This window comes from Necator americanus (assembly GCF_031761385.1).
Source record: "Necator americanus strain Aroian chromosome Unknown Necator_2022.05.29.01.07, whole genome shotgun sequence".
NCBI lineage: Eukaryota > Metazoa > Nematoda > Chromadorea > Rhabditida > Ancylostomatidae > Necator > Necator americanus.
Genome location: NW_026986548.1, coordinates 657,082 through 674,477, shown reverse-complemented (window position 1 = coordinate 674,477; position 17,396 = coordinate 657,082). Strand labels below are relative to the sequence as shown.

The window sequence follows — 17,396 nt, the reverse complement described above, 5'->3', positions numbered from 1 at the left end:
GTAACTAAGAAATGTCATTTTGTCATTTACCACATTTGGAATTCTTTTTACTGATAAATGACCTAAATAGTAGTATGAAGATTCCGAGAGAATTGACGCTATAGACCTTTGTTCTTCGTAAAATTTCATGTCTCTATCATATCGCTTATTTGTCGTAAAACATGCTTTCATTTTCACAAATCTCATTTCGAAGCAGGTGTTTTCTACGTCACGTCAACAGGCAGTGTTTATCACAATGTATTTATACTTCACTAGGAGAAAAAAATCACGGAAAGCTCGAGAAGACCTTGAGATAACCATGGCTCCAATTCTAGTACGAGAACCACTAGCGGACCTATTACAGGAGTCCGTGCGACCGTCCTCGTTCACTTATCATGTTTTCGTAACGATTTCTATTCATCTAGTATAACATTTATAATATCACAAAGTTAATATCGATCACTTTGTGTCTATGGGTCATCACACAGAATGCTATGTTATTGTTGGAGTTAACGTAACTAATATACTGTGCATATGAAAAATCTTGGATTTTAGCAGTTTTCTATCTATCATGAATCGCATCCATTGGAGATATACTTCTTTTGCATCTGCTCTTCCCAAATGGTCCTTACAAAAGTTCTGTCTAGTCAAAAATTGCAAATTTTCGCGAATCCACAACATACTTCATGGTTTTTTCATACTTTTCAGCACCAACTCAACCTCATCTGTGGCGTTTCTGAGGAAGACAGTTCAGGACATTTTTCTTGAGTTTTTCGATATGAGCAGAAGCACTGCCAGTGAATGCTGAAGCAAGTGATGATGAGAAGCTGAAGTCACTTTCTTATGCTATGTCCTTCCCTTTCCATGCGCACCTCTGACAACCTGTGTTTCTTCATTAGAATTCGGTCTTTCTGGTGCTGTCTTCTCGCCTCATTACGATAACTGCGGTTCTATTTATGACATATAATGAAGTAATGAATTTTGGTCAGCTTTACACGAGGTTGTTAAATAATTTTATTGGGTAACGCTTCTTCAAAACTCTCCTCTTTAAAGCATGAAATGGGCGATTCAATTCACAATTTCACCACCAAACTTCTCCACAACTGAACAAATTAGCTCCATGCCCTCTTTCTCAATCACCAACTACACTGAATGCTCACCTTGGATTGAAGACGCTAGTACGGACTGCTGACTGATCGATCACGAGAGCGAATAGTTCAAACGTTTCATTCGGATCAGAAGAACCATCTGAGATATGATGCGAGTTCCCGCGTTATTGACAGGCAATCGCCCTTGCAGTTCATTTTAGGGTTTATGTAGCGGTTAGAGGTTCCGCTTTCTGCACGATCGATCGGAGGTTTAAATCCACCCTAGTGCTCACCAAGCCTTTCATTCCTCCGAGGATAAAAACACTGCTTTGACATCGGCTGGCCACCGCAAGTCATTGTGTAGGCCAGTTACACGTTCGTAAACCTCAAACGATTCTGAATTGAAGTGAGGGTAGGGGCGCATCCCAAGCGGATTGACCAACGCCAGAAACTTTATCCTTTGTCCTTATGGGCACTTAAAGGTGTCCATTCCCATAACCTATTTTTTCCATTCACGTACTCTTTGATACGGACAAAAAACGGTCGTGCCGTTTCAATAACATACTCGCCGCCACAGTTCGTGCAAGAAATTAGGTGAATCACACCGAATCTCAACCGTCTTCTGGTTTACCTGTGGGAGAAATAATACAGTTCGTGGTTGCGAAGATGGTAACGTACAAACTACTCCAAACTAGCTGACGTTTCAAATTGTTTGGTGGAATTTCAACGACCAAAACCGAGTTATTTAAGTCTACTCTCCTCAGACACCGGCCAATGACAGTGCTCACTGAGATATAAGGAAGGTAAAGAGATATGTTATCTGTGTGAGAGGTTTCCAATTGTCGTGCTCGTACACTTCAGTATCGTTTTGGTTCGGACAATCGGGTTTCATAACAATTAGAAACAGCAACTTCGCGAGCCGAAGTTAACTATTCCTTTTTCTACTCAGGTTCACTACAAACGGTTTTTGCAATGCGGAACATATTGCTAATCACAGATTTCTTCATTTGAAATGCATGAGCAGAGAGAAAATGAATCAGAATGTTCTTGTTACCAGCCACACGATACCATTTCGCTTTGTACTAACCGTTCGGTATGCCAACCTGGATGTTTAAAAAAGAAGTCATTTGCCATGTGGTTTTTCCTTAGTAAGTTTTATGGGTTCGGACTGTCGGTTCAACAAGTCAAAACATTTGTCCATCTCCGCATGGGTGGTGCAGATGACAAAACGATCCTCGATGTACCGATAGTAGAACAAAGGACGTAGTTCCAGAATTTTCCACAATCTTTGCCCCATATCCAACCCTCTAACTTGTGCAAACTACTTTTTCTACCATTTTAAAATATTGCAGTCGATGCACGCCTTGAGAAGAACCATCAATTGGGAGATCGAGAATCCGTATAAACTGGTGGTTCTTATGATTTCTTTCACCAGTTCGAACATACCCGGATCACAGGGTCATTCGATACATTCATATACAGTGCTGCGACGTCGAAGTACTCTATGACACTGTCTGTCAGTTGTGCAGTGCGCAGATAGTCTAGGAACATACGAGACGATACGAACGGGTGTTAAATGGGGAGGTATATGGCTCAATACATGCGCAAAAACTGTGCTTAGGACCCACCATACTGGAGGACCTCTTACATTACTAACTATAGGTCTCACTTTGAATATAGCAGGGTCAGCGGAGGCCAGATCACGTTGGAGTGAAGTTTGTGCATTTTGATAAAGAGATGGAGTATTAGAAAGGTCTATATAGGTCCTATAATTAGTAATGTAAGAGGTCTTCCAGAATGGTGTTATTGCAATATCCAGCTGGAGTGTTATGACTTCAAACTCCCCACCTTCATCACTTGTGCATAACCTTATTTGTTGGGAGTTAATCAACTCTCGAACTTCTTTAATGCCTTGCTTTTGTCTAAGAGAAATTTTAGACAAGCTTGTTTGCAAAGAACTACCTCATGTGTACAGCTCATCAAAAATCAATACGACATCCAACTATATCGAAGTTCAATGAATGTCGAACTTTTCAAATGTTTTGCAACATAAACGCCTAGGACGCCTTCTTCTTAATCACATATCGGATAAGAAGCAATTTTAAAAAATTATCTGTCTTAGTAAGTAGTGCTACTATTTTCCATTCATTGAAAGTTTTCAACGAACTTTCGTTCGAAAAAAAACCGTCAATACTCATATCACTACACCTGCTCGACTAAGAATAAATTTCTACACCTATAGTTTTAGCCGTTGGCAATATACGAGTAAAAGTGCTATGTGGGCGAAAAGTGCAGTGTTCGGTATGGTGACAACCATTCCTATAAAATAAATTCTTCCCGATGACAGCGCACAATATCATTCAATGTTCATAGAAAAAAATAACGAAATCATCATCCCAACGTTTCCTCTTTTCAACTTTTTCTATTTTGAAGAGGAGACGAATGCAGCACACTTTCTGTTAGCTGCGTCAACGCACATTCAAGCCGACCACGTATTTGGCCTAATGGATTTTCATGAATATTTCCATTTCTCTTATAAATAGCTTCTGGATGAGCAGGCTCCTTTTGATGAGAATGTTAAAATAAAGTACTTCTAATTCACCTAGAAAAAGTTCGTTTAAAATGTGAGCCACTTAACTGAAAACCCAATTAACAAAGCAAACGCAATGTGGAGGAAGTTTCTTTTCTTCTTTGGGAGTTCAGGATTCTAAGAAACAATTACAAACCACTTTTTTACAATTATCTGGTCGTCCAAAACATAGCTCAAAAAGGTTGAATTCCAAAAACCTCTCCCGTTGTTTTTCACTCCACCTAATATTTTCATCATCTCCCACCTTTCAACTACCATCGATTCGCATACTCATTTTCTTGATGAATTCGCAGTTTATTCGAAGAATTTATCTTGACTCTCTCATAAGGGAACGAAGAACTGAAGTGATCTTTATTAGACGCATCGCAGAAATCTTGAAAATAATCTGAAATTGTGCGTGAAACAGGTTCCTGGGTTTCATTTCTTTCTTTCTCAAACTTCGATCTCATTACGTGTTAGGGAAATAAGAAGTTGCTACTGCTGGTTGGCTCTAAATTATTATTTACCAGTTCTTTGTTGCTACGAGGTGCAGCAACAGGAGCTCATGTTTTTCGTTCCAGAGACAAATTAATGAAATACAACTGCTAGAGAAGAATAAGAATAAGAAGAGTCAAGTTGGCACTTGTTTAAAGGCGGCACACCATGAAAGTGACGATATTGGGATCTCCACGGGAATTGATGGGGTTAAGGGATTACGAGAATGAGCGTGACTACGCGCCAATCGTTCTAAGAAACCCAGTAGGAAACGGCCTTCCCTTACAATTTTTCCTACGGGACGCCTTATAAATACGCTTGGGTTCGCAGACGAACGAACGTAAGTGAATGAGAACCTCTCAGCAGCATGGAAAAAATGCTGAATGGGTTGATGTAAAAAATGGACGGTAGGAAGGACGTTTTCGACGCCGTTTTCCAGAAAGATTGTGGGGAATAGAGTGAGTTTACGATCATACTCGTTATCTACACCCTTAAATGTTTCCTTAGAGAAAACTCAAAATCGCCAATATCGTGACGTGCTGTGTTTAATGCACATTTCATCACTGTCATTCACCCCTTTTTCTGGCAAGTGGTTAAGTCGGATGGACATGTAAATAAAGCGGCACAGTTTTAGGGAAGATGAAATTGTTGGGTTCTCATTGGGGATCAACGGTATTCATTCTAACGACAATTCAGCAGTTTCGTCGTTCGATTTGTCGTTCCATAATGAATAGTTTATTATGAAGTCACGCGACTTAATTGTGCAACTACATACGTCAAACGAGCGTATGAATATTTCAACCGCGAGGTCACTGAATGCGCGTAATTGAAAACAACTGAAAAGGTGGAGCCTGCTATCTGCGCATTTGCACGTCAATTGGTGTATCTGCGAGAAAAATTCCCGGACATGCTCATTTCCTGGATTTGGCTGATCCCTATATTTGTTGTAGCTCACTGTTCATCAGTAGAGAACAAATGTGATCAAATGTTATATTTTAAATTTTATTGGACTTCACTGGTTTCCCTATTATTTTCTGGTTTTTGAACCTCATCTGCTTTCCTTCCTCCTGTTGTCGGTATATGCGTTGCTTCCAGAGAGCCTCCATCGTCGCCTCGACTAAAAACTTGCCGAAAAACATATAAAGACCTATGTAGTTGTCACATATCTAGTGAAACTTCCAATTTTCTCCTTTAAATAACCACGACTAAATATCGCGACCATCTATCGATGCGTTTAACAGAAAACACTGCTACAGTTATACTATATTTTTGCTGATTGGGGAGCGGCATTTCTCTAGTGACGGAAAATACTATCCAATGTTTCAATCTTTGTAATACTGCAGAAATGGGCGCAAGTAAGTAAGAGGGTTTGGGTAAGAGGCTACCTCGTGACTGCACGAGCGGCCGATGGTTCGAAACCATCTTAGACCCAACGAAGCCTTTTATCCCGCCGCACTCGATAAATTGGTAGACTTATGTGAGAGAATAAAAACACCGACTTGACGCATTGGGTACCCCTATAAGTCTTTGTGAGGATGCACGCGCGTTCATGAACCTCACTCACATGATTCTGAATTGAAGTGAGCGCGTTGGCGCATTCGATTGATGTCGGACACTTTGTCCCTTATCCTTTAGAGGCATCCTCTAAATCGAATCTGAGGTGGTACGAATATCAGGTGGAGTATTCTTATACGGAAAAGTAGATTTTGGAGAGGGACTGATTCCGTCTATCTCTTCCTAACTGCTGTAAAAAACGGCCAAGAAGATGCGGCGCGTGCACAAGGCTGGCACGCTCCAATCGAACTCGTTGTAGAAAATAGCGCACCGGAGCGCTATTTTCTACAACGAGTTCGATTGGAAGCCTTATCTTCCTGGCCGTTTTCTACGGCAATTAGGAAGAAATGGACGGAATCACCCTTCTCTCCATAATCTACGATTAAGTATACGAATACTCCACCTGAAATCCGTACCACCTCAGATTCGTGGGGTGATGCCTTTAACACTGAAGAAGAGCCGTTAAACTATATCTCATCAATTCACAATTGCGAGTTGCTGTCCAAGCCGCAAAAATAGGCCATTACTACTGCTTGGTTAGCGGGAATTTTTTTTTATTTTAAAAATCTCATGGAAACTATCTCACAAGGGTCCTACTGTGGCTCGGGATATTAAGTAGTACTGCAAGCATAAATCTTAAGGCGCTATTATGATGTTGAGAAGTTGGACTATGCGCATCAGAAGAAATAGTGTAATTTCAGGGGATCTCAATTAGGGAAACTGAAGACGGATTCATGGGAAAACTATGTAACCACCTAAATTGAGACTGTAGTTGGAGGAAAGTAAAGGTAAACCTTTAAAAATTTATTTCCTGGACGTTTTTTTTTCGAACGACTAGCCAGACGCAGATCAAGTGACTGCAATGTAGGGGCAGGTAAGAAACGGTATTTTCAGCACAACTACTTGAAAGGACATAGCATGAAACTGACTATGTTGGAATCAAGGAAAGACAGCGTTAAAGGCACTTGAGTGCGTCCATTCTCAATTTCTTCTAAGTGATCTAGAGAGGAACTGCTTGGGAAAAGGTCGATATAATGTTCAAACGAGGCACCTAACAACGGGATAGGTATGCGAGCGCAGATGTAAGTACGGCCTCTGCAAATGAGCAGAGAGAAAATGACAGCAGCGCGTTGAATGTTTGCTTTGTTAGACATGTATGAAAATCCCATCAATAATGTTTCTAGTGGTGTGCCTACGAGGTTTTTAGATTCGCCTAACGTTTCAGCCTTTATTCCTTTATTCGCTTGATGTTTCGGCTTTTTTGCCATCTCACAGGCCTAAACTAGGGATTTTTGAACAATCTTTTAAGATAGTGAAAACGGAAGCCATACACATTGGAATCAGTTTCACGTAGAGTTCCACCGCATGCGCGGTGGCTGCTAGCACGCACTTGCCACTGGTCAGTGTACCAACGATTGAGTGTTGGTGCAACCCTGTATGGCCTATAACTGCCTGATATTGCGTTTGTAGAAAGAACAAATCATCTGCATTGTTCGTGATCCACACACAGCCGCCGCACATCGGGTGAACTCCGAATAGGACCAATTGCAATGTATATGGCTTCCGTTTTTACTACTACGATATACGTGGACTTTTTCAAATCAGCCTCCATTTAGGCATCTGAACCATCTGAAAAAAAAATGATGGTTCCCTCTAAAAACCTCGTAGGTGCACTATCAGAAAGCATAGACAGAAGTATGCCGAGGCTTCAGGATATGAGTACGTTTGAAGTCTATCGACAATGCCATTTTTCAGAACAATTAAGGGGGATTGGGCACGGTCACAGTTGTGAATGATGCCCCTAATCCTATCTTTTCGTGCAGAGGTCTTAACATAATTGGTTTTGTGGCATGCTGGCTTAAGGACGTTCAGGAGCGACAGTTCGTGACCGTATCTCGAAATATTTAGTGGAATTTTGAAAATGAGTCAAGGAGTGCTGAGCTCCAGCACGTCCTTGAACTCTTATCCCCTCATCATCATCTTTAGCCAAGCCACAAAGATTCAACGAGGATTGCAGTTGAGAAGATAATTCTTGAGTATATACAATGTTAAATTAGGCATAAATTAAAATTAAAAAATAAAAAAAAACACAAATTTAGGCACATTTGCCAAACTTCTTTCATAATTTCCTCTGTAAGCTCCTTTCATAGGTTTACTAGAAGAACTTACATATCTTTGCTGCTAACATTGGTTTACGTTGCTCCTGCTCACACGCTGGTCATTTTATCATCCTTAATTATTCAATAGCCATTTTGCATGATAGTAGTGTAGCTTAGACCTTGTTCAAAAGGAATACTTAATATAACATCATACATGCATGTACATTATGCATATTTCATGCCATACTGCGAACGACCATCACCTTTGCGTTTTGCTTCCGACACATTCCTTCGCCGATGGCTACAAATGCACAGAGCAGTCGTACTTTCATTTTAGTTCTCCGGAACACTCCATGGCTGAATTTTCTTCTGGCTCCGAATACACAGCAAGGCTTCATCCTTAGCTTTCGTTTTATTCGTGCAGCTGTTTGTTCTGGCTTTAAGTTACTAACATCTGTTTGCTAACACTTTCCTAAATTTAATGAGTTTGAAAAAAACTATTCTATTCTTTAGATGGGCTTTTGTGCAAACAAGCAAAATATTGGGACTATTCTCTTCACTTCATTCTTTTTCATAATCTTGTTTCTACTTTACTTTTATAGATTAAAATTGGTTTGCCTTTGCAGCAATGTGACGAATATTTGTCTAAAAATTTCTAAAAAAAATTTTTGCTGATTATATACCACTGATTCTTTAGCATAGTAATTGTAATTATAATTAATTAATAATTAATTAATTAATTCTATCGCTAGTCATACAGTTATGAAAATAAGAATTCCTTCTGCCTTAGCCGCTCCAAAGAGGTTTTCCACATTCCACGCCCAACATCTCCATAAACAGAGATAAATAGAGAAGTTCCTGAATGAAAGGGTTTCTCTCTAAAATGGATAAGAAGAATGTCTTTAGCTGCACTTTCATTCCTCTAGCTTTCCATGCTAGTAAAATAGTGCTAATAGCTAAATGCAGCAGAATTGCAGGAATTGTTCCAGAGCTTTTTTATTGATTTGCTTGAGCTGTGGCCAAGATTGGTATTGATATTCATTAACAGCTAACGTTTTGGCGTTTTCGCCTTCGTCAGGGCCTGGGAAAATTAATCCCATTAGTGATTTATTCTCTCAAGCTTCTTATCACCTACACCTGCTGTTCCAGAGCTATACAACCATGGACGAAACGCTTGTCGTCCACCTCGCACAATCGTTTCACTTCGAGTTTCTTTTGCAGAAATATCGATTTCCACACTTTCCCAAAATGTCAGAATTCTAATCAATTAGTAGACTTCAATTAAAAGCTAAGAAATCATTAGACGACTAATAGTGGGTGATCCTGCACTAAGGATAGTCGTGCAAAGACTGTGCAAAGTCCAACATTCCTGCATCCATGGCACCTCACTTTCGTTGAAACACTGACGGCTTATCTACTATCTGCAGACACCAGTGCCTCGCTACTGCTCTTGGAACTTCGTCATGAGAATACAGCAGGCCCTTTCCCGACACATATGAAGGAGGGAATTAAAACGCTTGTGGTTTTAACAGTGATACATGCTCGTTTGTTCTTTTCCCTGCAAAAAACTTGAAAGGTCTTTTACAGATCGTGTCGTACAGCTTCTTCTTTCCTTTCTTCAAATTATTTTTCGAATTATTTCAAATTATTCTTTATGAGTGTGGTGATTGCAGATTAGAAATTTCCAGAACCCTTGGTAAAAGTTATTTCTGTCGTTGTTTTTGTCGTTGCACTGCGAACTACAAATTCAAAAACGCACTCGATTTCAATGCCTCATCGGAGTTTCATTATTAGTGAAGTTCTCAAACTAAATGAATGGATTCGGGAATTTGTGCCAAACTCTTGAGAAGGAATGTCATATTTTGTGCAGGGTATCACTGAAAATTTCATTTTCGTTGCCCCTCACTCAAAGAACGAGGAACCGTCTGGTATCTTCCGACAGTGACATTTTCAGGAAATGTATTTGTTGCAAATGGATTTAATGACTATTAACCATGAATTCAGTTTTTTTAGTGGCTCATCAGCATTCTCCTGCTTGCGAATTCAAATATTCCATTCGGTGGAACTTGTTCACATGCTACTTTCAGCCCAAATTTATGTTCTAATTTCAAATTGATGGGGACAACGTGCTTCATTTTGTGGCTGCTGGCCTTTTTTTCTCTCACATTAAAGTGTCTGTTTTCCCTGCGTCATTATTAAAGCTTATTCGACTAACTTCTTCGTTCGAATCACCATATGCAAAAGTAAAATTGTTCACAAACACCCAGTTCTTAAAGAAAAGAAGACTGAAAGTAAGAGCCTCCAGCTCCTGGGAAAAGAAAGAGTCAGTTTATATAAATGGTGGCGAAAGATGCGCACCTCTACAAACTCTTCGGGAATCAACTCGTCAAAAAAATGAGGTCTATGTATGATTCATTAGTTACCCATTACCGATGCTATTTACTTTACCAACTTGCTGAACTATATCGTTTTTTTCATGTATAATGATATTAGTAATAATGGCTCTGAATTGCATTCTTGGATGTAGTGAAGAGTCACTATCCAGTGACGATACCTGTAAATTTCACTTTAAAAAGAGCAGACAAAGAATTTGACGAGAAAAAGCTGGAAAAGCTAGAGATGGGGTTACAGATTGCGGGATCAGGGGCTCCATAATCACTGTGAAAATAACGACGTGAAAGACTCCTTTTTACGCGACGATTTCAACTGTAACGCACCACCCTTACACACGCGCCGCATCCAGTTGCGCTGCGGTTGAAAGTCAAGTTCTCCTCGACTGCCTATTCAAGTGAAACCAATGAATGGTTGCTAAGGGGGCCAGAAAGTATACATAGAGGTGCGCTCTAACGTTCTTCGCAGAAAATAAAGTGTTTCTCACGCCGTTTTTTTTAGGACGGTTAGGGAAAGATGAACGGAACCTCCTTGATCAGGCAATCTACAATCCAATCTCTAGCTTTTATCCCTCACCCCGTCATCGTCAGATTATAGATTAGCGCATCGCTGGCTTCAAGTTCTATTTATTTTTTGTTAATTTTTTACTTTCATGTTTTATTTTACTTTCTGTATTGTGTGCGCCAACACCACATTTCTGACTTTACGTTTGTTTAAATATTGGCCAGCTCTAATAAGTTCAATGCTATGAACTGTGATGGCGATGTGCTCACGCTCAAGAAAAATCGTAAAAGGAAAAGGCTTTTTGATTATAAGATACAAATCAAGTAGTCCAGTCGAAGACTTCTTAGCGAGTTATTCATGTCTTCACCTGTGTTTGACTTTTTTTATGAATCGTGTTGCAAGATTTATAGAAGAAAACTTATTTACTTAGATGACCCGTCTTCACTGGATGTGCGGGACCTAGCATCTCTTCCACTCGTTTCGTTCCCTTGCTATTGTCATCCAACATGTTCTCAAGTTTCGTGAGTGACTTTGACGAGGTCCTTGAGCCGTATCCAGTTGAGCTCTCAGCTGGTCTATCCGTGTAGCGAACCCGTCACCCCATCTCGTTGGTGGTCTCCCTCGAAGACGTTTAGCATCTCTTGAAATCCACTCTAGCGCTCTTTTAGTCCATCTATCGTCGATTCTTCTCATGATATGCTTTGCTTTCGATATATATTCCGCTGGATCGCGAAGACGGGACATTCCTCTTAAGTCGGAGTTGCGAAGACCGGCCAGGTGTTGTGTGCGCCGACTAAACTTCAGAAGACATCTATCAAGAGCTCTGGGGGTAGCAATCAGCTTCCTAAACGTGGCAGCGGTGTTTGCCCACGTCTCCGCTGCGTAACAGAGCGCTGGAAGGACTGTCGAGTCGAACAGATGGGCACGAAGATCTTGGTCCGTCAGTTGGTCCATAGCTCCCCTGACGGCTGCGAATGCTGCCCATGCTGCTCTCATTCTTCTATTCAGTTCTTTCCTCAAGTCGTTTTCCATGTTCATAGAACGTCCGAGGTATACGTATGACGAAGTTTCCACGATTTGGGAGCCTTCAAGTTGTACTGCTCCATCCTCGCAGTAGGCGTTCTTCATTAACTGTGTCTTCTTTTTGTTTATTCGCAGTCCTATTCTCTTCTCTGCTTCTTTCAAGTCGTTGAGCATCGTTTCTGCTTCATTGGTACTGCTTGAAGAGAACGAGATCGTCCGCGAAACGAAGGTTCTTCCATCTACACGTATGCCCCTTTCTTCCCCGGAAAGTGATTTCATTATCCATTGTAATGCAGCCGTGAACAGCTTCGGCGATATAGCATCGCATTGTCGTGTCCCTTTCCAATGGGTATGTTGAGGGAACGATGGAAAAGTTGTATCTTCGTGGTGCATCGACCTTTTTTCATGAAAAGATAGTTCCCATGAAAGAGGCGAGCGGCGGACAACAGCCCGGCGAGACGATTGCTATTTTCGTTCCTATCCCCTGGTCCAAATCTTCCAATCTTGTATTCCTTTTCTGTAGCCTTTCTTAGTTTTGTGTCGAAGTCTCCGACAGCGAATTTGTAGAAGGACATCTCTTTTCGGATTGCTTCCTTCAGCTCCGCGTTAAACGCGTCCAATTCGGATTCATCAGCTGCTGATGTTGGTGAGTAGCAGTTGATGATACTAGTGGATTTTTGGCGCAGAGGGCGGAGGCGAAGAATGACTAGACAAGGTGACAGGATCTCGTGAGGATCAACAGGATGGATGACAGATGGGTGCACAACAAAACCAACACCGCCTAAATTTCGCGACGGAATCTTCTCTCCACGAATGACGAGTGTTCTGTCATTTATCTGTCGTACGTCGCTCCTTCCGCACTTGCTCTTCTGCAGAGCAATAATGTGAAATTTAGTACGCTCTGCAGCTCCGAGAAGGGCATGCAGGTCAGCGTCCGTGGATACTATTCTCGCGTTGTAAGTACACAGTCTGAGACAGTCTCCATGGCGAGTCGTGCGTGTGTCGCCTTGGTCCAGAATCAGTGACGTCCTGAGCAACCTGAGATTTGATCGCCTCTCACCGGTCGCCATACCGTCCGACGTCTAAGACGGCAGGACCCAGTGTGCAGGGTACTGAGGCAGTGTATATGCTGGAGTGGCAAAAAGACTTTTCCCCAAACTAAGCAGCCATATCACGGCGAGTTTAGCCTTCACTACAGGTCGTCGCCCACCCTATATGGATCAGGGAGCCACCTAGCGACATTTTGCCAAGACGGTGGTGAATCTTAGCAGTATAGAAGAGAATAGAAGAAGAGAATACATATACGATTTCATAGGTCACTTTTTCCCAAGGAAGGGAATTTCAACCATCCTCAAAGGTTTTCTGAGAGTCACTATTCCACATTCACCGAAAGTTACCATAGTGGTTTTTGAAAAATATTTGCAAAAGTACGGAAAAGTTAGGAAGGATTATCACCAAACAACAACTTGAGATGAGTTTGTAATGTGACAGGACCATAATGGGACGACTTGGATTTATTAGCCGGGTGCTAAGAAGACAACGCAATGGACACGACAACGACAACGAAAAGTCAAGAGTTTTAAAACCATCAAGAGAGGAGGGGCTCCGGAAAAGCTCGAACGAAGACGACGGCGAGGAGCCGCGCCAGCTGCAGGGAATAGAAGCTGCCGACGCTTTACGGGGAAGCGGCAAAGTTTACCACAAAGAGAGAAAAGCAGCACTATTTGCTAAAGATGCAAGGATGAGAAAGGATATTCACGTCTGTCGGAGTACATCCAATCGCAATAAGGAAGGAAAAGGCCCCGTATTTTATTCAGAGCTCTTCGACAGACTATCCAGTTGCATACTCATAATCTAAGGGAAGAATGTCATGTCATCCTAGAGGTCCTGCCTCACCGACACCCCATCAAAACGGTGAAGAGTCTAACTTAGCTCGTTCCTAACATGATCAGCTCTTACCATCTAAAGGGCTTACAGATAATCTTTACCCACACCTCTTAAAAATTAATGACTGAAAGAACCATGGTTAGCGACAGTCATGGGACAAGCAGGATTTTAGAAAGAACATGACATGATTCTACACGCACACCATCCCAGAACACAGAAACGCAGCAAGAATGCAAGATGCGAGGGTGTCTCACTTTCTTCGAAGAGAAGGCATACGAGTCAACTGAAACAGATGCAATCATGGGCTTGGGCATCCGAGACGTCTCTACTCAATACGTAAAGGTCTTTATAATGAATTCAATCCTAAAATCTCCCAATTCTGCAGCAACTTCGCAATCGACGTGAAACAGAACAGGCAGAATGATACAATCTCATCCAAAAAACTCAATGCCACACTAGAAAACGTAGTACGGGCATTGGAATGAGATGAAATGACTGTGGAGATTAATGACCGGCAGTTACATCATCGTCGTTTCGCTGATGGCATCGTTCCGATAACATCCTCCAGATTGAAGAAAATATAAACCTGAACTAGACCAAACGATGTTCCTGTGCAGCAGATGGATTTCTGAATGGTACATATAAGGTTCTACTTGTTAGTGGACCTCATTTAACGTTGGTAGATGAAATGTTAGGAAAATCTTTACCGCACGTAATGTTGTCCTACGTGCTGGAACGACCCAACTGCAGCATCTAGACTATTCCTTCCGTCACTCTTTAACAGAGTTGTCGCCGCATGAAACATTGGAAACGTAGTAATTTGGTGGATTCTTCACTAGTTCATCAATTCTTCCTTGGAATTCTGGAACTGAGTCGGCCTGGTGGACCGCCTAAGGACACATGAAAGCTGAGGCCGTCAACAGCAAGAAAAAATGTAAAAGACAAAAAAATCGAATTTCCGATTCTTCATAGGAGACTTGAGAGTGTTTTTTGTAACTTTTAATACTATGAAATTTGATTCATGATCAGTTTTCTATTTTTGTTTTTCGCACAAAACAATTGCAGACAGTTAGATGAATAACCCGTAATCAGCAGATGTTTAGATTTCTTCGCTATGCTTGTTCCCGTAAATGAAAGCTAATGAATCGTTCGACGAACACCAGAACAAACATAGTTACAGGAGGTGCAGTGGCCGCAGCTTTCATAATTTAACAAATTTTTGGAGGTACCTCGACTCGCCAACTTTCTCTCTTTCTCTCTTGCTGTGCTGCCACGTGAGCTACTATTTTGTACAATTGGAGAGAATATGCAAATATTTTACAAATAGGAGGGAAGGAGATTCCTCTCTCATTTTACACGTAGTCATGCCTTTTTCTTCAACATTAATTGATAACAAAGGTGACCACAGTCTCGGATAAATTATATAAAGGTTTTTTTTCTCTGAAGGTCAACAAAACGCAGAAGGTTACTGCGGAGATCTCTTTATATGCCAAGCAGTCTCTCCGTGAAAGTGAAAGAATAATGGTCATATGTTTTGACGATGGGAATCGAACAAAACGCATATCGGTCGCTCAAGCAGTTCATCGACTGCGAATACGTAAGGCCCGGCCCAGCTGAGGTTGTTCGCATCGAATCAGCTATTGTCGTACGTTGAAGTAGTGTGAAAGTGCATAGCCAGTTTTCGACTCCAGGAAGAAACGTTTAAAAATTTCCATGGAAATTACTCTTGAGAACCGCTCGGTTAGAGTTATCTGGTAGTGTTTTACCTTTTTCAAATATTCATCATTTGATGAATTCAGGAGCAACGTTGAGTGACTGTGGTATCGGCTCGGTTTATAAAAGCAGTGTACTGGTTACTTTTAATCTACCATTGAGAAGTAATCAACTATGGAGATTACCATAACCCCTTTCATAAACGGTCGGCAGCTATTACATAGCATAGAGAGTGTGATGCATTCAAAGCACATCACACTCTCTATGTTCTGTAATAGCAGCCATCCATTTCTGCCCGTCAAGCAAACGCTCCTTTGATCAATTACCATGCCCGGTGCATTCCCTGAAAGGCTGGCATCAGGTGCATGCAAAGTGACTACACATCAGATACCTTCGAGGTCGTTAACAACGTAAATTTATGCGTTTCCGCTAATATCAATCGTGCTCCCGAAGTCAGCAACGGCTAGTTTGAATTGTTAATGAAGTCGTTCACCGATGATGCAGTCGCAAATGTGTAAACTGTTGACGAGGAGTCTGGAGCTCAGAAGAAAATAATAGGGAAAAGGAGTGTAGGATCTTGTAAGACGTGTTTTGTCTGTAATGTCTAAAGAGTGACAAGTGCAGTAACCAAAAGTCATGTGTTCATTTTTATCATTTCTGCCCCATTTTCATAGTTCAGAAATTTGTTCTCAACAATTTTCTACTATCTCTTGTTATATGTAAATCTGATTCCTGCGAACATATTTCCTGAGAAATCAAGTTAAACGAATGATTCTTTCCTGATGAATGAGCACTTCCGTTGTTCTCATGGAGGGATTCCATTTCCCGGCATTCTATGCATCTATAAACTCCTTCAGCTTCGCGAGCCCTTCCAGAAATTTGTTTTTCGGCAATAACCACAGCACTAATGGTGGAGCTAAAAGTGGTACTCGAGGAAGTTCTCGATGTTCCCTTTTACCCCATGATAAATAAGGTATGAGGTTCACGCATCGTATTCTGTTGCTATCAAGGTGCCAATAATCTACTGCGCCGCTGGCGAGGCAGTAATACGTCTTGCTTCTCTTCCATCATATCACTCGACTATTGCAAATCCTTCACATCAATAAGTTTACTGGAGGCTTGAAATTTATTTGTTCTAATCAGTATTTTGAGAAAGGTTGCTCCTCCTTAGGTTGTGGTTTATTGGAGCTCAAATAAAATTAGAAGCATTAGTAACTGTAAGACTTGACCTAAACTGGATAACCTGCTGCGCTACGTTTCTGGATAGCATTTTAGTCTTGCAGGGTTTTTTGAAAACCAATCTAGCGTGCCTCTCAAAATTCCTTCATAATAAACGCTAATACTGACGGGACATGTTTTGTTTGACTTTGTTTTAATTTTTTTAGTCAATTAATTTTCAATCAATTTCATTTCCATATATTGCAGAGTGAATGTTGCCGTAAAACAAGAAATTCTACTAATGAAATTGTGGGTTTAATGGCTTTTTTCAGTATTAATAGTGACGAAGCGGGTTGAAACAGTGATTAAAACTTCCGCAACGTATTCAAAGCAAAGCCGGGTTTCTTTTTAGCAGGTTTCTCAGCCAGGATAGGAGCATTAACTTGCTACGAGAATGTGCAAGTTATAGGCCACATACGCAATTCAAACTCTACGATTTTGAATTGACATAGAACGTGCCACATCATCTCAGAAAGATTTATCTATACCATCCAGTTCTATTCCTTTGTTATAAGTGACTGCACTGCATATCTTGACGGACCTGTTCCTCTGAGAGTGATAAAGATTTTTTTCATGTTGTTTCGCTCTTTTTTGGAGTTTGTCTTGCTGATCCGATAGCACATATGTCTCCTATCTACTTACTTTTACAAGACTGTTTTTAGCGTGCTATCTCTTTCTCAAAAAAAAAAAAATCTTGAACGACTGTCACATTTCCGCTTTCCAGTAACCCAAACAGATCCAACCGCAACATAAATCCCGAACGTCTACAGCTTCCTCGGAGGTGTTAAGTCGTTACTGGCTAAACTTGGAATTCATGGAATGGAATTCATTCAAAATTTCTGATGCTTGCGTTGTGTTTGCCTTTGGGTTGAGGCT

At 41.0% G+C, this 17,396-nt stretch overlaps 3 protein-coding genes across 3 annotated transcripts; 1 reads left to right on the top strand and 2 right to left on the bottom strand.

Moving 5' to 3' along the window:
• Positions 1-11,138: 11,138 nt before the first annotated feature.
• Positions 11,139-11,876, bottom strand: RB195_026534 (uncharacterized protein; the record flags this gene model as incomplete). Its single annotated transcript, XM_064177009.1, has 1 exon — positions 11,139-11,876. One exon carries the CDS (start codon positions 11,874-11,876, stop codon positions 11,139-11,141), a length of 738 nt encoding a protein of 245 aa, XP_064071013.1.
• Positions 11,877-11,980: 104 nt separating this feature from the next.
• Positions 11,981-12,772, bottom strand: RB195_026533 (uncharacterized protein; the record flags this gene model as incomplete). Its single annotated transcript, XM_064177008.1, has 1 exon — positions 11,981-12,772. One exon carries the CDS (start codon positions 12,770-12,772, stop codon positions 11,981-11,983), a length of 792 nt encoding a protein of 263 aa, XP_064071012.1.
• A 428-nt stretch (positions 12,773-13,200) lies between these two features.
• RB195_026532 (uncharacterized protein) lies at positions 13,201-13,560 on the top strand (the record flags this gene model as incomplete). Its single annotated transcript, XM_064177007.1, has 1 exon — positions 13,201-13,560. One exon carries the CDS (start codon positions 13,201-13,203, stop codon positions 13,558-13,560), a length of 360 nt encoding a protein of 119 aa, XP_064071011.1.
• Positions 13,561-17,396: the final 3,836 nt, after the last annotated feature.